The sequence below is a fragment of the Chelonia mydas genome, chromosome 2 (genome assembly GCF_015237465.2).
Source record: "Chelonia mydas isolate rCheMyd1 chromosome 2, rCheMyd1.pri.v2, whole genome shotgun sequence".
Lineage (NCBI taxonomy): Eukaryota > Metazoa > Chordata > Testudines > Cheloniidae > Chelonia > Chelonia mydas.
This window is the reverse complement of record NC_057850.1, coordinates 87128112-87154232: the sequence shown is the minus strand read 5'-3', so window position 1 is coordinate 87154232 and position 26121 is coordinate 87128112. Positions and strand designations below refer to the sequence as shown.

Here is a 26121-nt window from a genome sequence, read left to right as displayed (position 1 = left end):
TGACTGACCAAAGAATACATTTTCCACACACATGTATAGATATACACCAAAAAAGTGAGGTCCTGATCCAAAGCCCATTAAAGTCAATGGGAGTTTTTCCATTTCTTTCAGTAGACTTTAGACTAGGCCCTAAAACTATTATCTTATTATAAGGGGAGCATCCCCTCTATTTAGGTTACCTAGCACTTTTCAGGGATCTTGTGAAAGAAGGCAGTATGTGATCATGTAACTGAAGCCTTTATCATAACACATATGCACAAGGGTGACGAATCAAGGTTTGCATGGGCAACCTAAATTCTGGTACTTACTAATTTTCAGCAGCTTGACTTTGAAACCTAAACAACATTCTTGTAAAGTAGTTTTTTCTCTATGATCATAGCAATATGTCTGTGTAAAGAATAAGTTCTCAACACACTAAATGAAAAATGAATTGAAAATTGACCTGAAAAGTATAATCTTCTGAGTTTATAATTCTTAACAAATATTTTTCAAAAAATAGTAAATTTAATAAGCAGCCTGGATGACACCCAAGAGAGATTTTTTTCAAAGACACAAAGGGGAGCTTCGCAAAAAGAAAAGGAGTACTTGTGGCACCCTAGAGACAAACAAATTTATTTGAGCATAAGCTTTTGTGAGCTACAGCTCACTTCATCAGATGCATGTGAGCTGGGAGCCTCGCCCCCTTTGTGCCTTTAAAAATCTTCCCCAAGATTAACAATTTAGCCTCTCGCCTCTAGGTCACGCATTCAGGTGGCAAAAAAGCATTACCACCTGATGGCTGTTCAGTAGCCTGTGAGTTGGTAGTTTGAGTCCAAACTCTGCTGAGCCCTAGGTGTCACATTACTCTCTCTATATAATATATAAATTTACACTAAGTGTTTAGGAAGTTTGCACAGCTGCTACCAATACTGTACCTGTTCTGTGGTCAGTTAAGGTGCTTCATATTTCAGTGCTCTTGTCTTTTCTCTAAATTCACTATTTTTTTTTTTTTTTTTGTAGCCACTTCCTCTGAGGAAGAACTGCTTTACATGACAGTCCTGAGACAAAACTGAAAATATAAACATTTTTTTTAAAAAAGGAGAAGATTAAACATTCAAACTAATATGGTCAAAATTAAGCTTCATATTTAATAATCATGTAATCCTAGAAAGAAAATATATTGATAAAATGACAGACTGGGGGTAAATTTTTTCCTAGGAGCAACTATACATAAAACTACACTTTTTTTTTTTTCCTTCCAATTTAAAGCAGTGTTAGCTAAAGAGAGGACATAAGAGCTTGTTGTTCCAGTTGTGTGAGTGATAAAAAAGGAGGAAGAGGAAGGGCTGCCCAGAGATTAACATAGGACCCTGGGACTTGGGAAAACCCAAGTTCAGTTCCCTCCTCAGTCACAGACTTTCTTTGTTACTTTGAGCGATTCATTTAATTGCTTCTGTGCCTGAGTTCTCCATCTGTAAAATGAAGGTGATAGTACTTCCTTTCCTCATGGGTTGGGCCCTACCAAATTCACAGTCCATTTTGGTCAATTTCATGGACAGAGGATTTTAAAAATCATAAATTTTATTATTTCAGCTATTTAAATCTGCAGTTGCACAGTGTTGTAATTGTAGGGGTCCTAATCCAAAAAGGAGTTTGTGGGGGGAGGGGGGTCACAAGGTTATTGTAGGGGGTGTTGCGGTACCACTACCCTTACTTCCGCACGGCTGCTGATGGCAACACTGCCTTCAGAGCTGGAGAGCGGCGGCTGCTGGCCGGGAGCCCAGCTCTGAAGGCAGAGTTGCCGCCAGCAGCAGTGCAGAAGTAAGGATGGCATGGTATGGTATTGCCACCCTGACTTCTGCGCTGCTGCCTGCAGAGCTGGGCCATCAGTCAGCAGCTGACACACTCTGGCCACCCACCTTTTAAGGCAGCAGCGCAGAAATAAGGGTGGCATGGTATGGTATGCACTTACTTCTGCGCTGCTGCTGGCAGGGCACTGCCCCCAGAGCTGGGCATCTGGTCAACAGCTGCCACTCCCCAGCCACCGAGCTCTGAGGGCAGCACAAAAATAAGGGTGGCAGTAAAATAACCTTGTGACCCCCTGCATCTCCCTTTTGGGTCAGGACCCCCAATTTGAGAAACACTGGTCTCCCCCATGAAATCTGTATATAGTACAGGGTAAAAGCACACAAGACCAGATTTCACAGGGGAAGCCCAGTTTTCATGGTCCATGACATTTTTCATGGCCACGAATTAGATAGGGCCCTACTCATGAGGGCATTGTGAGGATAAATTATATTAAAGACTGTGAGGAGCTCAGATACTAGTCATAGTCGCTATGTAGATACTGTAGGTAGTTGAGTGGTATAAAAAGATAATGTATTTAAGAGGTTTCTGCAGTACTAATATACTAGTGCACACTATAAGAATTTGGCCATCTTATTAATTGTAGCATGATAGTGTGGTGTAGATCTCTAAAATTTTATATTATTTTCAATCCTCCTACAGCTGTGAAGTTAGATCAGGCCCAGAGTTTATCACAAGATCCTATAGATTCTACCACAACAACACATTCAAGGCCTACCAATTTTATTACGGAGGTAACCGCTGCACAAACCCTACCTACACCTTAGTTATCCGTGGTAAAATTCGTCTTCGTCAAGCATCCTGGATCATCCGAGGGGGAACTGAAGCAGATTACCAGTTACATAACATTCAGATCATCTGCCACAGCGAAGCAGTAGCCGAAAAACTACGTGAGTTGGTGAACCGTACGTGTCCTGGATTTGTACCAGACAGCAATCCCTGGGAGCAGGATGTGAGCTACAATTTATGGAGAGAAGAGAATGGATGTGAATGCACCAGAGCTCTTAATTTTGCCATGCATGAACTTCAACTGATCCGAGTAGAGAAGCAGTATCTACATCATAATTTAGATCACCTAGTGGAGGAGCTATTTCTTGGAGACATCCACACTGATGCTACTCAAAGGATGTACTATCGGCCTTCTAGTTACCAGCCTCCTCTTCAAAATGCAAAGGTACATTCACTTTATTTTTTGACAAAAGAAGCAAACCAAATTCAGGATCTTTTATGAATGAACCTAAAATCCCTAAATAACCTAAAATCCCACTTTTATTCTAGAATCCGAAATGGATTGCAGGGTTACAGACAATGCAATTCGATCAATTTTTAAGTGATAATTCATGGGAGTAGTATCCACTTGTGGATTATGAAATTGCATTAAGTGCATTATAAGTTTGGGTCAACAGGAGGATGGGCTGCTTGAGCACGAAGAGAGCGCCACTCTGGGATAGAACCGATTCCCAGAATGGGGAGATGAGAACCGCTACAGAAATGGACAAAGTCCATGGACTTTGATGAAAGTCAGCATCAAAAAGGAGAGACAATTCAAGGTTTGAGGCAGAAATTGGGAGAGAGAAGGGGAAGGTAGTAGCAGAGGGTGGAAGGTGGTGCAAAGGCAGCAGTAGTGAAGAGAGGAAATAAAATTGTGTGAGCATATAAGGAGGGAGCAATTGTTAGACTGTGCAGGTCATGGGTCCAGACTCCAATGCATACATTATTTGAAATGAAAAACAGGGACATCTTGAATCTGAGGCTATAATTCCATTTTAGGATACCATTTTCAGACTGCCCTCAGCTTCAGTGGGAGCTGATCAAACCATAGTGAGTTTAAAAAAAAAAATCAGAGAAGAGAGTGTGCAGTGGTGTACATTTGCAGTGGGTCTGTCTGTACATCTTTGCTGATGACATCTCAAAGAAATATAGCAACTGGAACCATAGGCACTGAGTTTCTTCTTTTCCCTGGAGGTGCTCCACCCCGTCCCTCAAGGCCCCACCTTTTGTCCACCTCTCCCATCCCCTCTCTGCCTGCTTGCTGCTCTCCACCCTCCCCCATCTTCTCCCCCAGATTTTAATCAGCTGTTTGGTAACGCCTCCAATCAGCTGCTTGGTGGTGCCCCGATCAGCTGATCGGGGTGCTGCCACACAGCTGTTGCTGGTGGATGCTGAGCACCCATGGAGTCAGCACCTATGATTGGAGCCACAGCTGAGACTTCAGTTGCCATTAAGAACTTCCAGACAGTCATGTCCAGTTAATGGGTTATCACAGTTTTTAACTTTCACTATAACTGTTACAAAAATTGACCACAACATGCTGAGTGTGAGAGGAGACACAACCGGGGAAGAGAGCAATTTGGGGAGAGTGGGTTTGGGTGCTTCTTTCATTTACATAACCCTTCCACCTTCCCAGGGTTGCTTCTGTCCTCTTCCCTCACTGGAATTCCAATAGTATGACACTTCTAGATTGGTAGTGTTGGTTAAAAGCCACAATCTTGTGTGAGGCTATGCAACCCTGGCCATTATTTTTGTCGTCTTAGCTCACCTCAAGTGGGCCTAGAACAACTTTTTTCATTTTCTTTTTAAACCTTACATCTTCCCAAAATAGACAGATTCTAGCTCTCACACACACACACACACACACACACACACACACACACACCCCATAATCAAAACACCTGAGTTCAAAACAATTTTAGTTTGTCTATTTCATTTGATTAACTAAAATAACTTTCTATTTTAGATTTTTCTCTTTACTTATTTTGGAGTGAGGGTCTTTGTTTGAAAGGGATCCTTAAGTACAAAAGTACACTAATGTATGTTGTAGCTATACTAGCAAATTTTGTAGGTGTTTTCAGAACCGTTGAAAAGGAGACAAAACTCTGATTTCAGTACAACAGCTAAGACTCTGGGACAGTCCCACCAAACCTGGTTATCCTGATATTGGCAGTTAAATGACATGGTAAAAATGTCTGCACTTCATTTTAGAGAACTTTACTAGAGGTTCAATGTTAGATCAATATTTGGGGAGCTCAGTGCATTCAATCATAGGCTTATCTGTCAGCATATAGGCAGAGTCCAAGTCCTGAGGCTGAATTAATGGCGTTGGAACATCATTCACATAAGTATCACTGACAGCAGAGAATGACATTACTACATGGCAGGCAAGCTAATTCAGAGTATTCTCAAGGTACCCAAAAGTGCAGACAGATGCAAGTACTGGGTAATAAAAAAACAGTGTAGTTTAGTGGATAGAGCAGCGAGTCAGGAGATCTGGCTTTATTCTCTGTTCTGTCATTGAACCGAAGTCACTTCACCTCTGCTTCTCCTCCATCCTTTGTCTATATAATCTGTTTGGACGAAAGCTCTTCAGGATAGGAACTGTCTCCCACTGTGTGCTTGTACCGTGCCTAGCCAGTGGGGTCCCAATCTTAGTTGGAGCCAGTAACTGTAACAAAGCAATTAATTGGACCTATACAACTCCTGAATATGCAAAAAAAGAAGATTCTGTAGATATTTTTAGTTTTGTGCATCTTGTTCAGATTCTTGTGACTTTTTTTAAATAGGAAATTTGGGCATTGAGACGATACACTTTCACTATGATAGTTAGCAGTAGGAAAAAAGTGTATACTCGCATTAGCCATCATATAAGGCTGCTGGTTTTGGATGTGTACCTACCCATGAAGTCCTCTGTACCAGCAGGCTGTTAACCTGGCTCTGGGCTGCAGTGTTTTTTGAATGTAGGAAGAATGGTAACAGAAGATGCGTTGGTTTTTTTTTTTTTTTTTGAAAGACCACACAAACATACCATTGAAAGGTTATAACCCTTCTTCTTTGAACACCTTTCCTTTTCTAATTGCTGGTCCACAGGGACCCAGCTGAAAATGAGTTTAAATGCTAAATTGAGTTTAAAACCACTAGTCACAGACTCCTCTGGAAACTGGACACCTTAAATAAATAGAAACATTAAATCAACTTATACAGTTTTCTACAGTCATGCAGCAAGAATGGGGAGGTGAGGAAATGGCCATTGAACTGAATCAGGTGTGTTGTATGGAATCTTTCACATATGGCTTGTTTCATTTCCTTTTTATTTCCTTACTATTTTTTAATATATAAGGACTTGGCTAAAATTAGTTTTTAAGAAGATTCACTGTCTGAATTAAATTTATAATTAGGCCTCCATGAAGATGATCGCTCCACCCAGCTTATAAATTTACATAGCCTAAAAGTTGGCTGTGATAGCCACCACATTCATTACTTGTGCAGTTGAAGCAAATGGTAATTAAAAGCAAATGGCTGCTGGATCAGTTAGAAATGCTAAAGCCACATGATCAGACTTTAAACAAATATAGTTGGGCCTTTTCCAAATTCCTGCATTGATTTAGCCACAGGATGGTAAATCAAAAGGGCTGTCCAAAAACCAGACCGCTTTAAGCCACGCTACTAATCTAAGTAAATTCACAAATGCCCATATCTTAACTCAAGTGTACATATGAAATTGGGGAGCTTTAAAAAAATATCTAATTTGTAATCTCTTAAGGCCTTACAAATTCTCTTAGATAAGAGCATAGCCTACACAAATTCCTACTTTAAAATATTGTACATAAATTCAGCTCAGCAATTTGCATCAGTGATGGGTCAATATGCTGACGGAGCTGAAGATAATCAATTCAGATCTGACTCTGAAAGTTGCTGAGCATCTTCAGCTTTTGTTGAAATCACTGGGAGTTCAGATCAGGTGCCCTGCACCTTGCAGATTCAGCCTTCTAAATAATATCCGAGAACGGAGAGAGGGAGAAAGAAGGTTGGCGCTACCTTAATGGTGTAATGGTAGCAATACATTGTGCTGTGTCATATGGAAGATCTAAGGTCAAGAGTGACTTCAGGGATTCTTTCTCATTAGCCATAGAAATTACATGGTTTGCAAAGGTGGTGAGAGATATAAAGTCCCTAATGGTCTGAGAAATCAAGAACAGGTGTGGAGCTCGACCCGCTGTTAGTGAAAATAAGAGCGCTATTTAGAAAAGATGCATATGTCTAAAAATGGAGGTAATATGCATGGAAATCGTACTGGCACCCAGCTTGCACACATAATTTGCACTAAAATATTGTTTACTGAACATTGAACTCCAGGTGCCTCTTTCTCTTTATTCTGTCAGGCTACAAAGATCAGAGTGAGGATTATGTTAACAGGTTATTCTACTGACATCGTGGTAGCTATTAGAGTGTTAGCACAGAAGTTTTTGTAATGTCTTCAGAACCGAAAAATGTGTTTGAATACCTTATTTACCACTTTTTTTTTTAGCTCAAATATTTGAGACATGCAATTTTAATGAGAAACATTCTCATTCAAAACCATATACTAAGTATCTGTCTTCTCTCTTGCAAATATTTGGGAGAGGGGGTCTGATTTTCAGAAGTGCTTAGCACTTGCAAGTACCATTGACTGTGGGTGGAGTTCTGGGTACTCAGACGTCTGGAAAATCAGGTTTTAATTGAGCATCCAAAACCAGAGGTGTCCAAAATTAGTGGACACATTTGAAAATTTGGTCCTTAATCTGAGTTTCTTCATCTGTAAAATGAAACCACTACTTATTTGCCTAGTACCCAGGATAATTCCAAGGATGAATTAATAAACGTCTATTAAGTGTATTGAATACCTCAGATAGAAGGTGATGTGTAAAATATTACCTCAGCGAAGAAATGTAATTGTCTGAGGACAGTATTTTTTTGATTGGCCAAACCATAAATACTGCTACTAAAACATGCAAAAGTCTGTTCTAGATACAGTGGTAAATGGAGGGGTTTCACATCTTTGTATTTGCGTAAGATAGTTGCTTAAGGAAATAGGATGGGGGGAAAGGAGAAAGCAGAAGAAAACTATTTTTAAAAAAACTCAGTGATTTCAAGACAATTATGAGTAATGGAATGTATGGGATTGTCTTTGGTTAATTTATCTCTAATCATTTATCTGAGGCTTATTTCACATTACAAATCTACTGGGTATAATGTTGCAAAGAATATGCTACTTTTAAAAGTTCTTTCTTCTTACTTTTAAAGTAACACACTTTATTTACTCTTCAGAGGAAAAGCCATTCTTTAAAATTGGCAAGGTGAAATATGACTTTTGCTCTTGTATAAACCTTGATTTTTAAAATGTGCTTTATTTTGTCTTTGTGGATTTAATTATTAGTTCTATTTTACAATTGTAAAAGCATAACTAACATTTTAAGGCAGCTTTATTCTTGCAGTTCTTCATGCCCAGAGTCTTCAAGTTCAGTCAAGTTCAATCAATCACTTGCATCACTTTTTCCAGGACCTTGTTTGTTGCTTCTGCTTCCCAAAATATATATGGTTTGTTGCTTCTGCTTCCGAAAATATATGTGATTTGTCACTATAAATTAGCATCAATTTAGCTGGATAGATGACAGATGCAGGCATGTTCCTCTGAGGAAAAAGCTGTTTTGGGTCTCATTTCATCTTTTGCTGTAGATCAGGGGTGGGCAAACTTTTTGGCCCAAGGGCCAACCACATTGGCGTGCGAAACTGTATGGAGGGCCAGGTAGGGAAGGCTGTGCCCTCCCAAACAGCCTGGCCCCCTCCCACTTCCTGCCCCCTGACTGCCCCCCTCAGAACCCCTCACCCATCCAACCCCCCCTGCTCTTTGTCCCCTGACCACCCCCTCCCAGGACCCCCCGCCCCAAACCACCCCTCCCGAGATCACACCCCCTATCCAACCCGCCCTGTCCCGTGACTGCCTCCGCGCACACGCACGCACGCCTCCGAGCCCCTACACACACACACACGACCGCCCCAGAACCTGTGCCCCATCCAACCGCTCCCTGTCCCCTGACTGCCCCCCGGGACCCCCTACCCAACCCCTGCCATGCGCAACACCGCCACCCCTTACCATGCCCCTCAGAGCAGCAGGAGCTCGCAGCCCCACTGCCCGCATGGCAGCATAACAGCAGAGGAGGGGCTGGGGGCTAGCTTCCCCAGCCAGGAGCTAAAGGGCCAGGCAGGATGGTCCTGCAGACCGGATGTGGCTCACAGCCATAGTTTGCCCACCTCTGCTATAGATGATGGGATTTAAATTCAGGAAGAACAACAATTTAAGACTTTTTCGTACTTTATTTTGATTTTATGTGGGCTTGTGAAATTCAGTTAAAATAATTTATATCCGCCAATGGTGCAATTATAGCACCTTCAGCTTCCTTCCCTGCCCTTCCGCTTCTGGGAGCATTTGACACATGCAATGCCCTAAAATTTGTGGCATTCATATGTAGACAAATCTCACCACTTCCCACCCTTCTGCCTGCTCTGAATTCCCCCAAAAAAACCTGGCAATGTTGCAGCAGGATTACTGATTTTTTTTTTTTCCAACCGTATGAAACATCTTTCATTCGTTTCATGACTTTTAAAATTTTAAATCTTCTGTTTTTGAGTAATTTCATCCCATTTGGCAGCCTGAGTTACAACTGCATCAACCATACTTCTCAATGACCAGCAGTCAGCCTTCTATGTTAGCCACCTTGGCCACATATGAGATCATGGCAAGCCTACAAGTTACCACTTTTGTGGTGGAGTTCATTAAAGCGTTGTCTTGGTCTGGAATTATCTTTGAGGGTGGAGGAGTGGAATGAGAAATTGTACTGAGTATCCATGAAAGTGACAAGGTGGGTGAGGTAAGCTTTCTCTCTCACCCACAGAAGTTGGTCCAGTAAAAGATATTACCTCCTCCACCTTGTCTCACTAAAATATCCTGGGACTGACACAAGTACAACAACATGGCATAGCCTTGAAAGTGCCCTTTATGTGGCCCGAGCTAGTTGGCAACATGAAGATGAAGTCCAGCTTTTTGCCTTTATTTTAAGACCTTTTTAGCCTGCCTGTGAATTTAATGGCTCCAAAGGAATTTTTTTTAGGTTATTTGTGTTTCCATCTTGGGACATTTTAGTTGCTAGATCTAGGATCTGCCACCTAGATTCTCAGGTGATGAGCTGCTCAGAAGTGTTTATAGTAATAATCGTGACCTGGCATCCCTTTTTCTGCTATTAGCCTTGGCAGACTAGCTTTGTGGATTTTTGCTAGATTATTGGTAAGAGCCTATTTTATTTTTCCCTTCTCTCCTACCTCACTCACCCTTCCCCCGCATCCACCCATTCACCAATGGCAATATTTTCTTCCAGCTGATTTCAGTTACTTGATTCACAACTCTGACATTTCTAACTAAATAACTGCCTGTTATTAATTTGTCTGAGACACTAGCTAAACAGGACCCGCTTCTTGGGGCACAGCCTTGTGAATCGGTGTTGCTCCATTGACTAATGGAGTGATAATTTACATCTGAAAAAGACCTGGCCCTTTTGAAGCAAACTGTTGCATGAAAGGTGCTGGAGTAGACAAGGGAGTGGAAGGCAGTAGGAGCAGGACGTTTTGGGAATCATTTTTATTTCTATATAATTTTATGAAGCCCAGTATTTTTATAAAAAATCTAAAGTATGTGACTTCACAGGGCATGAAGTATGTGAGTTATTCTAATTGAGCAAGATGGGGTGACAGCAGCATAGGAGGAGAGCTGGTAAGCTGGCTCAAACCACAATGGTAAAGTAGGGGGAACTTAAACCAGAAGCATTAAATCTATTCCTGAGCTGAGTTTAAATAAAAAATGAAAGTTAAAAGCACTAGGGCCCCAAGTGGAGCATTACAGAAAGAAGCAATCGCTCTGCCACGAGTTTCTGGGTTGGGTTTTTGTTTTTCATTGGTGTCACTGGAAAGGAGAGAGTAGGATAAGGAGGAGTTCAAAGGCAGGCAAACAGGATCAGAAAGAACTTTTGCAGAGTATGTGCTTGTGAATATTTTACTGGCCTTATCATTTAAAAAGGATTCACCATTCACCACGTTCACCATTCTGTGGCTCCAGAGAAAGAGGGCGGGGGAGTTGCGCGCAGCTTTAGCATGTGTGAAGGGAGGAATGACCTCCCAAACCCCTTTCCAAGTTAATGGAAATGGACTGTCTTTTCACTAGGCTCCTGTTTTTATTTTCATTTATAGTGTAGTTTAAGGAATAGTATAAATTTAAGGGATTGACAAGCTCTAAAGTGCTACTCAGAAAACTAGTGTTCACAGCTGTGGGTCCCCCTGCCTCAATATTCTCAGGGTACCTCTACACTGCAGTTAGACACCTGTGGCTGGCCTGTGCCAGGTGACTCAGGGTCCTAGAGACTGGGTTCCAGCCTGAGCCCAAACATCCACACCACAATTAAACAGCCCCTGAGCCTGAGCCCTGCCAGCCTGAGTCAGCTGGCACAGGCCAGCCACAGGTTTTTAATTGCATTGTAGACCTACCATCTGTCTCACCTTGCCTTAGCTAGCGTCAGCCCTAAACAGCTGGAGTCGCACACTCTTGCTCCTGATTCAGACTCTCCTGTAATAAAGTGCTAGATTCCAAACTCCACGATGGGACTTTGAGAGCTACATGCCACCATTATCCTCACCACCCATTCTTCTGCCATCTTAATGTGCCCCTGCCTGAGCGGTATAAACTCCTATTAAGAGCATGAGTAAAGCAGGTCAGGAAATGGTAAATATATGCTGTCAAAATATTCAAAAGGAACAAAAAAATTTGTTTTTTCCTGAATTTTTAATGGAAATATTTTAATTTTTCAGTGAAAAAACAAACACTGAATGTTTGTTTTTCACTTAATTTTTTTTCAAAAGAAGCTCCCATTTTCCCTGAAAAACTTTGTTTTGAAAAAGGAATGTTTATTTTTTAAAAGTTGAAGTTTTTAGTTCTGTCCCCTCTATACTATCTCAAGATATAGGCTCATTATGATCAACACAATAGAGAGCGCATTAGTTGAGCACCTAAAAATAACTACATTTTTATGGCACCCCCATCACCATTGTCTGACATGTAGTTCTCAGGATCAAGTCATTGTTCTTGGCTGGTCACTAGACACTACTGTAATAAACACCATCAGTAATAACCTACTTATCTGCAGGATGTATCTCATTGATATAAAAAGTAGGGCAGGGCTGTTGGATTCCACTTGAATTCCAGCTGCCTCTCTACTTTAAAGAAAATTTTCTGCTTTTCTGAAAAGGGCTTAAAGGGCTTTTAATTTTCCAAAGTAGGAGTGAAGTGTGAAGGTGTTCAGTTCAGACCAGGCAAATACCCTCCAAGGAGAAAACATTAGGCTTTATTTTTAAGATTTTACCATCGCTCAGGGGTGCAGAAAACAGCCATCTCCCTGATGGAGTGTCTATAGCCCTGGCGCTGGCATAACCACCATGACCAGCTCCGAGAATAACAAGTCCCTGGCAGCCAAAGGATTTGTAAGAAAAAGAAAATATACTGGGAAAGGTTATTTCTGAATTCCGAATCACAAGGGAACTTGAAAAAGTCCAAGGAACCCCACTCCTACTGCTGTTTCAATGGGGTTTTCCCCCAAGTGAAGGCAAGGGCTACCGATCAACCTTTCAGTGGAAGCAGCAGCAGAGAATAATGAAGAGTGGTAGTGGTGGTAATCTTCAAATCTCTAGGATCCTCTTTTGTCCCTGAGCTCCTGAACAGAGCTGTCAGCTAGGGAACCAGCCTTAGTCTATGTGGCCTGACTGACTGACTTTACAATCGGACTCAGAAAAGTCACCAGGAACAGAGAAGATTTAGGTAACCACGGAGTCAGCATTATGCAGCTACTAGCAAAAGACAAGCCCTCTGCAGAATAGGAAAAAGCCCCTAGAGCTCCATAGCTTGAGAAGCTTGTAGAGTTTTCATTTGGCAGCAGCTATGGTAGAGGCTGTTTCTTCTAGATAGATCCCATTGTTAGAAATACTTATTCACACACAGAACCTTACTTTTTTGTAAAGCAAGAGCTATCCATCTTATCCACCGTTCATTTTAAAGCATTTTAGCTTATTTTATGCTCAAATGAGTTTTTTATTAGAAATTATTTTAGTTGTGCTTGGAGAATGCTTTTTGCCTGTTTAAGGTTTTCTTTAAATGTCTGTGTTTAGAAACTAGATCCTATTGCCATTGCTAAAGACATATGGAAAGAGTGATTTTTAAGCACTCTGATTTAGAGCCAAAAGCAGTTGGCCTAGAAAAGAAAGATCTCACAAATGAAAGCAACATTGAAAAAAGAAAAAGCCACCCTCAAAAATAATTACTCCATAATTAGATCCATTCACTTTATAACAAAAACTAAATGTCTTTCTTCCATTAATTGGACAAAAGCTACATTTTCAGGGATTTTGCAGCAATGTATAAGCATACACTTGCTATTACAAAGTTCATAGCTCTCTTAAAACAATTTTCAGTCAAAGCTATAATGAATCTGAAAGGGGTTTATATGGGATTGGAGGGAATAATCTGAATCATAAAGGAGCAGTGTCTTCAGTAGAGCTCCCACTAGAAGGCAGCCAGCATAAGTAAAAAGAAAGGTTAGAAACTTTATATTATAGCCCTGCTCATGAACAAACCCTAAAACAAAATCTGATGAAACTTGTTTCCTCCTTCTTCTGTTCTACCATAAAAAACTTACCAGGCTTGCTTGGGAGTTATGAAACTCATCTGTCTTCAAGTAAATCAGAAAGTTTTGTCCTGAAGATTTATGGTTCAGAATTGCTCATGGGCTAATACTTTTTTTAAATGAATATCAAGTGAATGAGTGCTTGTGAAAGGTGTTGGACTGACAGCTTGGAGACTCACTGCACATCTCGGGTAGCTGCTCTGCAGTTTCCCCCATTCTCCCTTGCCGATATGCCTCAGCCATGAGTGGGGAAGAGTGCAGTTCAGTCTTCATGTCTGTTCAGTCCTGAGCTCCTCTGCTGAAACTGCTAGCAAGGTTTTTGAATGAGAGGTGGAGATCTGCTCACTGCCCTTCAATTTCTTTTAACTTAGACTGGATGACACAAAGCCAGTTAACTTCCAGTCTATCTTAGATGCCTTCCATTGCCTCTATTACCATAGAATCTGAGCACCGCAGAGTCTTTGATGTATTTACTCTCACTTCATCTGTGCTTGGCAGAGAATGCACAAGTTGTAGATAGGGAAACAGAGGAGTCTGGTTGGTTTTTTGTTTTAGCTCAAGATCACACAGGCACCCTGTGCCACAGCCAGGAATTGGCCTTGGGTCTCCTGAGTTCTAGACTAACCACTGAACCATTGGACCAACAAACTCCAAATAGAACCCTCAAGCCTCAGAAAATGCCACACTTTCACAATCCTCATATTATCGGTGCTTTTTTAGTGTTCATGTAAGCCAAATATTCAGGACCAAGTTCTGTTCTCAGTTACAGTCATGCAAATCTCTAGTAGCTCCACTGGATCAGTGAAATTACTCAGTGGCATTTTTCTGTTTTTATATGGGTATGTTCCATGAAAGGGGAGAAAGGCACAAGACTGTGTGTTCTATACCTTTCCTTCTAACTATAGAAGTTTTTTCAATCTAGTGTAAAGTACCAACCACCGCATTCTGTATTTCAGCAGCCCTTTATAGAAGTACTACCATCAGATCCAAAGATGATATGTAAACAAACAGTATGTAGCAAATACACAACAGGTGCTAGAGCAGAAAATTTTTCTTTTATCTAACAGCGCTCTAGTTATTCTGCATAATTTAATTATTTATAGACAATTCATGTTAGCTAAAAGAATTTGTTTCATAATACTTTATCCTTCAAGAAACTGTGGTTCAAAGTTTGCTTAGAAAAGCAGAAAAAGTTTCTCTTGCAGCTGAGTAATCTGCAGTTTGAAAGCAGAATAGCTAAACTGCCCTCTCTTGCCAAAAAAAAAAAAAACCCTAAAACTTTGTGAAGTCACAAACAGTGCTAGAAGCTACATAAAAGTCTTTAGAGTTTTCATTTCCGATGTTAAAGGACTGGGAGCCTTGGAAATTGAATTCCTCCCTACTAGGGACCTTGAACCGGACATCGAGAGAAGGTTCATTCAGCATGTTAGTTCAGTTACTGCACACCCAACAAACTGCATCTCATACCAAAATGCACCTGATGTGTAATCGTTTGATCATTGTGTCAACACTTATCCATTAGAAAGAGAACTGAGACTCCCTCTCCCCCCACATACATACACACTCATTTTAGTTTCTGTGGAAGGCCTCTGACAGCATATTTATAATGCTAAACCAACCCAGCTCTAGCTCCCCTTCATGTCAGGTAAAAGGGCCAGAGCAGTGCAAAAAAAGCTCTAAAAGCATGGGAGCTGGCTTAAGGGGTGGGGATTCTCCAATACTGGAACTGAGGATGACAGCCTAAGGTTGCCCTCCCAAGTCCCCGCCTTCACACGTCCTCACATAGGGGATGGGGCCACAGCACAATGGAGATTCTGGGGATCGCTGCAACTCCTAGGCAGCTGGAGCAGCTGCCATAACTTACACTGGCCCCCAAAGCTGTCAAAATTACACTGGGAGTCATGGAGCAGGCCAGGATTGGGAGGGCACTAATGGCTTAAACTCACCTTAGCCCTCTTTCCCCCCCCTCCCCCCGAATGAGTTCTGTGCTGCTCCTGGTGGGGCCACAGCTCAGAATCACAACCCACATGTCCAATCAGGGCTGAATCCTGCTGAGTGCCCTCATCTCCAGTGGGGGGGGTCAATGGAGGTGCTTCACACCTTGCAATGTCAAGATTTGTGCTAGATAAACAAGCCAAAGCGTGTTTCCATTGAAATCAGTTGTATACCTCTCACTGATTTTAATGGCACTAAAACATAGCCCATCCTGAACTAGGTGCTTGTATTATAAAAAGGATAATATGTCAGGTAGTCTTGGGCCAGAATGTAGGAGTTAAAATATCCATTAGAAATGTTTTCTTGGTTTTGTTTTGTTTTTTTATTACAATGAAGACACATGTAAACATGGCGACCCACATACCACATCATTGTCTAGTATATGAGCACCAGAAAGTGACACTAGGCCATCAGGGAGACAAGGTGGGTGAGGTAATATCTTTTATTGGACCAACGTCTTAAGAAGAGCTTTGTGTTACCTCAGAAGCCTGTCTCTCTCACCAACAGAAGGTGATCCAATAATAGATGTCACCTCACCCACCTTGTCTCTCTAATAGCCTGGGACCAACATGACAACGACAACACTGCATAGTAGGCCATAAGATCATAAGAATGGCCATATGGGAACAGACCAATGGTCCATCTAGGAGTATCCCCTCCTCTAACAGTGGCCAATGCCAGATGCTTCAGAGGGAATGAACAGAATTTGATTTCCAATTTTTAAAGGATGCCTTTTTGCCTCTTTTAGTCTCCTGTTTTCTGGTGGCATTTTCTGGTCCTTTTGCAGTTTTTTGTATTTGGGGTGTATATATATCATTTGAGCTTCTATGTTCATTTGTGATGTTTTTAAATAGTTTCCAGGCAGCTTGCAGGCATTTCATTTTTGCCACTGTACCTTTTAATTTCTGTGTAACTAGTGTCCTCATTTTTGTGTAGTTCCCCTTTTTGTACTTAAATGCTACTGTGGTGTTTTTCTTCGGTATTTTTCCCCCTACAAGGATGTTAAATTTAATTACATTATGATTGCTCTGACCGAGTGGTTCAGCTATATTCAGTTCTTGGACCAGATCCTGTGCTCTGCTTAGGACTAAATCAAGAATTGCTTCTCCCCTTGAGTGTTCCAGGGCTACCTGCTCCAAGAAACAGTCATTAATGGAGTCTAAAATTTTTCTCTCTACATCCGATGCTGAAGTGACATGTACCCAGTCAATATGGGAATAGTTGAAATCCCTGGGTATTATTGTGTTTTCTGTTTTTGTAACCTCTCTAATCTCCCTGAGCATTTCACAGTCACCATCACCATCCTGGTCACATGGTTGGTAGTATATTTCTGCAGCTATACTCTTACTATGCAAGCATGGAACTTCTGTCCATAGAGACTGACTGTCCAAAATGAGTGAAAAACAAGAAGTAAATCAGTTGTGAAAAATACATTCTCACAGTTTAATCATCAATGGTGTTTTATTAGTAGCACACAGGAGAAAGTTGATGTTCTGTTTTTAAGTTTAGGGCCAAACTTTGCTTACACACACCTATGCAACTACATTTAAGTGAGTGGAGTTGCATGCATGTCATTGAGAGGAGAATTGACAGAGTCCCTTCACGCAGGTACCCCGGAAATGAAATATTTTTGCGTTGATATTTTACACGAAAGCCTAAAGTTTAAATAGCAGGATATTAATTTTCCAGACTGCTAACCAAATTAAAGTTAGGAGGATGTATGTACATATCCACCGCATCCAAACTTAATCATTAAAAAGAGGTAATTAATAAAAAGTCAGAGTTGAACATTTCTTTTTAATGAAATGAAGAGCAGGTTTTTAAGGCACCTACTTATGAGTTAGCCATTCTGCCAGCATTATAGATTCAAAGTTTTTTTCCCTTCCAAATGAAGGAAACAATAAATACCTGAAATAAAATATTTGTTCAAGGTAAACCCATGAGAAGAAATTAATATCTTAACCCTCTCCCTGCTGCAAAATATGCTGTGTGCACCATATTTCAGGTACATCACTCTGACGTACGGAATCTACAGTAAAATGAGGCAAACATTTGAAATCCTTAGATGTGAGGTTGATTTCAACATGACACAAACATCATGGTCTTCATTGAGGAGAAAGTCTAACAGGGTTTTTCTCCACTTTGTTTCAGAATCACGATCATACCTGTATAGCATGTAGAATCATTTACCGGTCAGATGAGCATCATCCTCCAATCTTACCTCCAAAGGCCGATTTGACTATTGGATTGCATGGAGAATGGGTGAGCCAGCGCTGTGAGGTGCGTCCTGAAGTCCTCTTTCTCACCAGGCACTTCATCTTCCACGATAACAACAACACCTGGGAAGGTCATTATTACCACTACTCTGATCCCATCTGTAAGCACCCCACCTTTACCATCTATGCCAAAGGGCGCTACAGCAGGGGAGTGCACTCTTCCAAAGTGATGGGAGGAACAGAGTTTGTGTTTAAAGGTATGACCGCTACATTGCGCAGTTTTGTTCCATTACTGAGAAAGAAGATAGGTTGTTCATAGCTGGGTGAAAGTTGCCAGTGATAATGATTCAAAATTTGTATAGTGTCAAGAACTTCCCAAACTGATATGCAAACTGTGCAGGGGGTCACGTCTGTCTCTCTCACACACACACACAGAAATGCAGCAACTTCTGAGGCAAAATGTAGTAACTTTTAAATGCACAGCAAAACTACAAAACAGCTTCAGTCACTAAGTGAAGAATATCTATTGAAACTACAGGAGCATATGGGCAGAATTCAGTTATCCAACTGGTGAGATAAATGTGGTGAAAGCACTCTCCTCTTATAAAGAATACTGTAGAATCTTTCACAGCAAGAGAGCAGTAGCTTTAGGATCTTAAGACAAAAGACAGTCCCTCCCCCCTTGGTATCACCCTGGGAAATTGGTTCAGCATTGACAATGTCACCTATGGAATCATCACCAAGCACTGACTATACCTTTCTGCTTAGCTTGAGATCTGGCAAGATTCACAGGCCCCTGTGGTCTAACTTGAAATGACATTTGAGAAGCCTCATATGCCCTTTTAGACTCTCCTATGTCTCCAACTTAGGAAAGAGCCTGACTGGAGGAACTAACAGATTAGGACAGAATTTCCAAAGGAGCCTAAGGGTTGCTCCAGTCTGGCGGAGGTTCTGCTCACAATAGCAACACAGAGCTGTGGTTGGTTACCTGGAAATAATTACGTGGGGTGAAAACTTCAGTAAGGTCAGCATTTCACCCATGCTGCTTATTTATAATGTATTGTTCAACCTGCTGCTGAACATATGAGAATCCAGCACTAGAAAACCAAGAGGATGAACTGTTAGTTTTCTTCAGTTGATCTTTGTGTAACACCTGGGAAATAATATGGATCGTGAGACCACCCAAACACATACACGGTTATAAAATCTCAACATGAAAATTCTGAGAAGTCCTGATTTAAAAAAATTCTGGAATCACATATACGTTGCTAATATCCTACAGCAGAATTTACATTTCTGGAGGGTTGTGAAGGATTTTGTTTTATTTTTGGTGAAGTTTGTCAATGCTAATCCACTGAAAACCCCAGTTCTCTTTTTATGTAACATACTGGGCCAAATTCATCCCTAGTGCAAACTCCATTTAAGTTCCCCTAAACCCATTCAGTTTAGCTTTTCTTCAGGTCTGTTGCAATTGAGCTGATGAAAATCAACGCTTACATGCCAAACTCCACTGAAATCTGGTCAGTATAGCTAGAATTGCAGAAAGTTGTAAGACTTATGTTTGAAATTATAAACTGCGGTTATTTTTAAGAGATGGGATAGGGTCTCTCTCTATAATTCAGACCTAAAGATGTAATTCCTATGATGGTATGGATAGTCTATGAGAGATGGTGAAACTGTTACATTTTCTGAGGTTTGAGGTGTCCATTTGGAATTTGTTAGGTCATTATCTTTGTGGACTATCTTAAAAATTCTCATGTTGCCCGTGGAACTAATATTAATTAAATTCTGAGTAAAGTTTTATTGTATCCTCCTTCCTCTGTCTTTATAGCTAAACCAACCAATCGAGAGAATCAAGCCCTTTGTTGCATCTCTGAATTCAGGGCTAATAATAAGACTGTCACCTTGACTTTTGCTTTGTCCCTCAGAGATATTTAGCTTTCTCTTTTTCCTTTACAGTAAATCACATGAAAGTCACCCCCATGGATATAGCTACAGCCTCTCTACTGAATGTCTTCAATGGGAATGAGTGTGGAGCAGAGGGATCGTGGCAAGTTGGAGTACAACAGGATGTTACTCATACCAATGGCTGTGTTGCTTTGGGGATCCGCCTACCACACACAGAGTATGAAATCTTCAAAATGGAGCAGGATGCCAGGGGTAGCTACTTACTGTATAACGGCCAGAGACCTAGTGATGGGTCCAGTCCAGACAGACCAGAGAAGAGAGCCACTTCTTATCAGATGCCATTAGTTCAGTGTGCTTCATCAGCACCGAGACCGGAAGAGTCACCAGAGGAGAACAAAATAGACCGCTATAGCAGTGAGGCACCAAAAAAGGACTCCAGTGTATTTGTCCTTACCCTGATGTTGTTTATTTGTACTGTGTCACATTGGAACATTCTCAGTTGAAAGGAAAAAACTATTTTTCATGACTATAAAACTAGGGTTCCATATGACTGAGGGTTTTTCTTTTCAGAAAGAAAAGGACATTTATTTTCTTGATGCACTGGAATGCCTGAGAACTGTTGTTCTTTTCCTTATTTTTTTTCCCCTCCTTGAATCCTGAACGGCACTCGTTTGATGTTTTTGCTTTGAACTTCGTCCAGTCTGATCCCTGGCCTGACATGACTGCACAACAGTAATTGCACTTTACGACTGCAGACGTACTTGGCTTTTTAACTACTATGGTGAACCTAAAGCTCCTGCTTCGGTTGGCTCTGCCATTTTGCTGTTGTGGTTCATTTCCCCCTAGTACTCAGTTTCTCATCAGAATTTAACTATCAGGAATCACTCTGTATAGTATTGTGTTAATACTGTGATAATGGCTTTAGTCTTATTCTTTAGGACTCTGCTGTAGATATGTATATATAAAGAAACCCTACAAGGATCTATCTTACAGGTTTTACACAAAAGAAAAAAAAATATATAAAACTATCCTCCTGTCAGAAGTTAAATGGAAAATTCTCCTAAGTAACATCCAAAGTAATTTAAGCTATTTTTACATATCGTTGTTTAACTTGTAAAAACAACCAAAGGTTTAGTGGGATGTAAGTATTTTTCTCATTCAGTTACATTAGGTATGCAGTTGCTTCATGCCTCCCATTGTATTTACTAACTAATTACGAAATCAGATAGAGAAAACATTTTTTCAGCAGATATGCATCGTATATGTAAGTTGCAGAAGTATTAGTGGATTGCTCCATGTTGTTGTACTCACTACCCCTTATATCCTTTCTATGCAATGTTCCTGCCTCAAATTTCATTTGATTAGGGGTAGACAAAATAATGAAGGGGCTGGGACCATAACACAAATCATAAAATAAAAACACCCGTCTGCTAAAGTAGATTAAGAATTGTAAAGTGGAAGTAGCTGGAAGTAAAGAAAGGATTCTAGCAGCAAACATACCCCCCATGGGCCAAATCATGTCAGCCTCCTTTCAACTTAGAGAGCAGAGAAACAGCAGAAAATTTGAAAAGATGGAGCAAATTTCACCAGAGGGAATGGGGTTTCACAAATACAGAGCACTCCCACCCTTCCTTTCAGTACACAAGCCCCTACACAGGGTCACATTGAGTTTGAGGCTCTACAGGGTTGGGAGGATGTGGCTGGGAAGAGAGGGGGCACACTCAGGGGAGAGCTCCCCTCCACAACATCATGTGAAGGGCATCTGTTTAAAATGAGGAACTAATTCAGTTGAGTCTAGTATCAGCAGGGAGGGAAACCCTATTTCAGTGATTGGTTATGCTCAGACTCCCCCATTGACTCCTATTTCACAGGCCCCAGAATGTTTTCTGTAGAATTGCCCCCTCTTCACCTGAGTTTTCCAGGCATGGTCTCAGCACTTAAAGACAAACTTTGTGGGAAAGACTCATTAGGTGATCTGGTCCTTCTTTCCATGTGACTATCTAATAGAAACCAAAGTGGTTAAATTAAATAATAGTAATAATGGCAGACTTTGAGTTGGCTTTGCATAGTTTTCTTAATTAGACCACTTGCTGATGTGACAAAAGTTTAATTCACATCTATGCACAATTCATATTTTCACTGCCATAGACATGGTTAAAAAAGGAATCACTAGATGAACATTTTTATATTGCATTAGTATAGGAATTCAATCTGGGACTTTTCCAGTTCACTTCTAATATTGCCTGTGAAACATAATGTCCAGGTATATAGTTATGAACAAGGTCCTTTGCATATTCCTCATCGGCTGTGGTTTTTTTTTTTTTCCTTTCAAATGAAAAAAAGAAATGCCTCCCTGTGTCCATACACAATGTATATTGTTTTAAATATGGTTATTATTAGTTACCCATTAGCTTGTCTTCAATATTATATGGCTGAGATAGGAACAAATCTTCAAAATTACAAGTAAAATATGCCATCTCTATTCTCTACAAGATGTATGCAGTTAGGTCACATATGCAAATGAGATAGCTGAGAATTGCACAAGTTATTGATCCTTTAATTTCATCACACTCATTTAAGTTGTATAGCACCATGTACACCTATGGCACAATACAAATAAGTTCCAATCTATAGTTTGTGTGACGTGGCTCCATAGCCTGTCAGCCTAAGGTGTAAAGACTCAGTAATGGAGGACCTGTGAATGGAGTAATGTATATCATATAGGTTCAAATACTTTTAAAAAGTGAAAGGATAAAACAAGGTTTTTTTCGCAGCCGTGCAACTTGACACTGGAGTTCTGTAGCAACATTGTTACATTCCGGCCCAGAAGAAGTTATTGCACCCAAAATAAAAAACCCAGAATATAACCAACGAGAGAAAGAAGCTGTTGTGCAAGTCATTTTTACACATATTTTTTTAAAAACTAACTTCTCTCAAAGCACAAAAGGGAACAAAGACAAAAAAAGTGATCAGAAGACTCCTTGTGTGTTTTACTACAGTTTACACATTGTGCCTGCTGTCGTAGGTCAGAACATGACAGGAGTCCATATTTTGAGATGTAAAGTCATCCTTGTCAATGGTGGAGTGCATTAGCTTTAAGCCCAGGATTTTTAAAAAAACTATAATTTTATTTTTGTAAAGTTATAGAAAATATTTTGCTTCCCAATTTAGTATTCCAGATTAAACTGCCAGGGAACTTTGAGCACTTGTTAAAATACTGATTGAAATAAAAGACTCAGTGAAGAACTAAGAATTCCTCAGTATCTTATCTGTAATGGTTGTGTTTTGTCTCCTTTCCACCTGTAAAGAATAAAAAGCCTCTTGGTAAATTACACCCAAGCTAGATTGAACCCCTTTATCTAATGATTTAGCTGCAGAAAACAGATTTTATTATCTAATAAAGAGTATTTTGCTTCAGATCACCTCAGCTGAGGTTAGAAAGAGCTCTGATGAATGAACACAGGTATCATTATGTAAGTTTTAAACTAAAACTCTTCAGGTTCTTTTGATAAAATGGACTGAAATATGCGCTGAAAGCACACAACAAGGAATGATACTGTTGGCCTAAGAGGACTGTACAGTCATCCAGTCAGAACAAAGGGTGTGAGGTTTCAACAGAAACAAAATATTTTCATAAATGAGCTCTATTTATGAAGTCAAATTTTTTTGGCAAATTAAAAGGTAGAAAAATTCATTTTGGATCAAACAAAATGTGCTCTTTCGATTTCGACAACTTTTAAATGTTTTTAATTTTTTTTATCAAAGCAAGTTTTGAAATGAAAAGTCCTTTCAAACACAAAAAATGAAACATTGCAAAAATGCTGAAAGAAAACATTTAGCTTTTTTCAGAATGTTTTTCCAGTTGAAACAAGTGAGCAAAATCAAGACCAATTTCTGCAACATTTTGGTGTCGCTGAATCTGCATCCCCCTTCGCCTCGCCTCCCCCCCCCCCAAAAAAGAGTGTGTGGAAAAACTTTTCCCAGCTCTAGTCAAGTCTTTGCTATTTAAAAGAAATTCTACTGAAAAATGAGAGCAAAAACTGCACAGGATAATTGTTTCTTCATTCAATACATTAAAGGCTTTCATCTTGAAGGGTTTGCTAAGTAATGGCAGCACAAATTTACACTTTGAGATAATCTATATAAGCAAACTGAATGGAATTCAATAGATTTGTCTATATAAGGGGTATGGCATTAGGCCATATATATCACAGGTTAGACAAATTCCAGAAAGAGAATAAAATGGATATATTAAATGTCTCTAGACATTTCACTGATTTCTCTAAATCCTAACCATATTCCCAAATAATTTTTTTTTTCCCTCTCAACCACAAGCACTAATATTTTGGAGACTATAGGAGGCAAACAATAAAACAGTAAATTTGCATAAATTTGATTAACTGCATAATAATATATATTTCTAGATTCAGTCATATCTTCCAGTAAGTAAATGTGTTAATAAGCCACCATAATACCTCTGATCCATGAAACTCCACATACCAAATATTTTGCTTCAAAATGAAATACAGACCCCAAAGTTTTATCACATGTATTGTGAGTTTAAAGTTATCTTAAAGACTTAATCAATTGATCTTGTGACATCTTCATACTAGAATCTTTAAGCAGTTCATTAGGTAATTTAGAACTCACTGGAAGAAATTAAGCTCTCTCAAACAAAATAGTGGATAGGCATAAGAAAATATTGCCATCTAGTGGTAACAGCTTGCCTTATATTAATTCACTAATTAAGTCCTACCACCACACATTACACCAGTGGTCCCCTAACTTTTCTTCTTGTGTCCCCCTCTTACCAGTAATAGAATGTATCTGTGCCCCCCTCTCCCTCCTGGCCAGGAGCAGAGTTGCAGCTAGGCTAGGGGCTGTGACTGGAAGCCGGGTGCCGGCCGCTGAGAGGGGGCCAGGGGCCAGTGGCCAAGAGCAGGGGCCAGCAGCTGATCTGCAATCAGACGCAGGGACAGGCCTGGGACGGGAGCGGAACAAGGGCCAGAGATGTGGCTGGGGGCAGGGCTAGAGCAGAGTGGGGGGCAAAGTAAAGCTGAATGGTGCTCCCTCCCTGCCTCCTCGTGGGGTCTGGCCAGGCCCGACTGTGACCCCCCTACCTTCCTCAACATTCCTCCACGCTACACAGAGAAACACCAGAGCTCATTGTTATTCTCTTCGTATTAAGCAAACATTTATTTTTAAAAATAATTAAATAGGTGCTAAATATCTAGCTACAGATTTAAAGATGATCCATTAATTATGTGAAAAGCTTGCATATCCTCAATTTGGAGGCTTTGTGTGCGTGCATGATGATGCAGTCTTTAATTATGCAATCATAGAATCAGGGTTGGTAGGGACCTCAGGAGGTCATCTAGTCCAACCCCCTGCTCCAAGCAGGACCAATCCCCATTTTTGCCCCAGATCCCTAAATGGCCCCCTCAAGGATTGAATTTACAATCCTGCGTTTAGCAGGCCAATGCTCAAACCACCGAGCTACCCCTCCCCCCTAAAGAAAGGAGTAACATGAAGCAGGACATGCCTTCTGAAGATCTTGGAGGATGCCACATGGGGAGAAGTTCTGCATGCCTGACCAGGGACTTGAACCCTGGACCCTCAGATTAAAAGTCTGCTGTTCTACCAACTGAGCTAGCCAGGCTCATCACATACTATTTTTTCGCCACAGTACCCCTGTGTCATTCAGTGCACATGATGGCGCATGCTCTGGGGATGAATCAGGATTTTAGAGTGAAGATGACAGTCTCTAGGACCCCGATTCATTTCTTGCAGAAACTGAAGGATGTGTATGAGGCAGGGAACTTTAAGAAGGGAAAGGATGGTCTCATGGTTAAGGCAGTTGAATTCTACCCTGGAGAACTGAATTCTAACCCTGCCTCTACCATGGAGTTCCTATGTGAAGCTAGGCAAGTCACTTAAATCGAATGTATATAAAATACCTACAAGGAATCCCTTCTCCAACTCCCTCTCCAAAGTACTGAAAAACTTGGCTTGTCTGCATAGACTGTAAGCTTATCAGCCATTTCTATGGGGTTTTAAAAGCCGTGAAATTGGTCGCTTTGGTGTTACCTTGTCAAATGCTGCACATATACTATACATCAATATTTCATTAAAAAGGGTATATGTACACACCCCACACACACGCCATGGCATAGTATAAAGGCTTTATCAGCATATATTAGGCATGACAACGTTACTCATGAATGCTGAAGCCACAAGTTATGCGAGTGATCCCAAATGAGGACCAATTAATACCGTAATACACCAAGCCAATGCCAGTATTTTTACATCAGACCATCATATAGTCTGCATATACCACACGTTACAGGAAAACTATTTTACAATTACTTAAGAAAAAAATTATTAGGACCATTTTGTTGTCTCATTCTGACTATAAAACCACGTGCCTTAATTGCCATGAATCCAAACATATGCCTCAGAGCGAGCTATGAATAACATCTGATTAGATTTTCTGTACCTAAACTACCTTGGCTTTAAGGTCTGATCTCTCAGGTAAAAGCAGATGCCATGTCCCACATTGGAATGCTACGGATGTTCTTTTTCTAGAGCCCTAAGGCTCCTATTCCTATCTCTGCAGGGTCAAACTA

The 26121-nt window shown here is 40.5% G+C and overlaps 1 protein-coding gene and 1 non-coding gene across 2 annotated transcripts in view; one reads left to right on the top strand and one right to left on the bottom strand.

Moving 5' to 3' along the window:
• APCDD1 (APC down-regulated 1) overlaps positions 1–22745 on the top strand; it is a 38620-nt gene extending 15875 nt beyond the window's left edge. Inside the window, exons 3-5 of the mRNA XM_027824737.3 lie at positions 2488–3019; positions 17523–17844; positions 19547–22745. Coding sequence (XP_027680538.2) covers positions 2488–3019; positions 17523–17844; positions 19547–19998 — 1306 coding nt within the window. The 3' untranslated portion in view covers positions 19999–22745. The remainder of the gene's footprint in view (positions 1–2487; positions 3020–17522; positions 17845–19546) is intronic.
• A 2336-nt stretch (positions 22746–25081) lies between these two features.
• TRNAK-UUU lies at positions 25082–25154 on the bottom strand. Its single transcript has one exon. It is a non-coding gene; the product is annotated as a tRNA-Lys (tRNA).
• Positions 25155–26121: the final 967 nt, after the last annotated feature.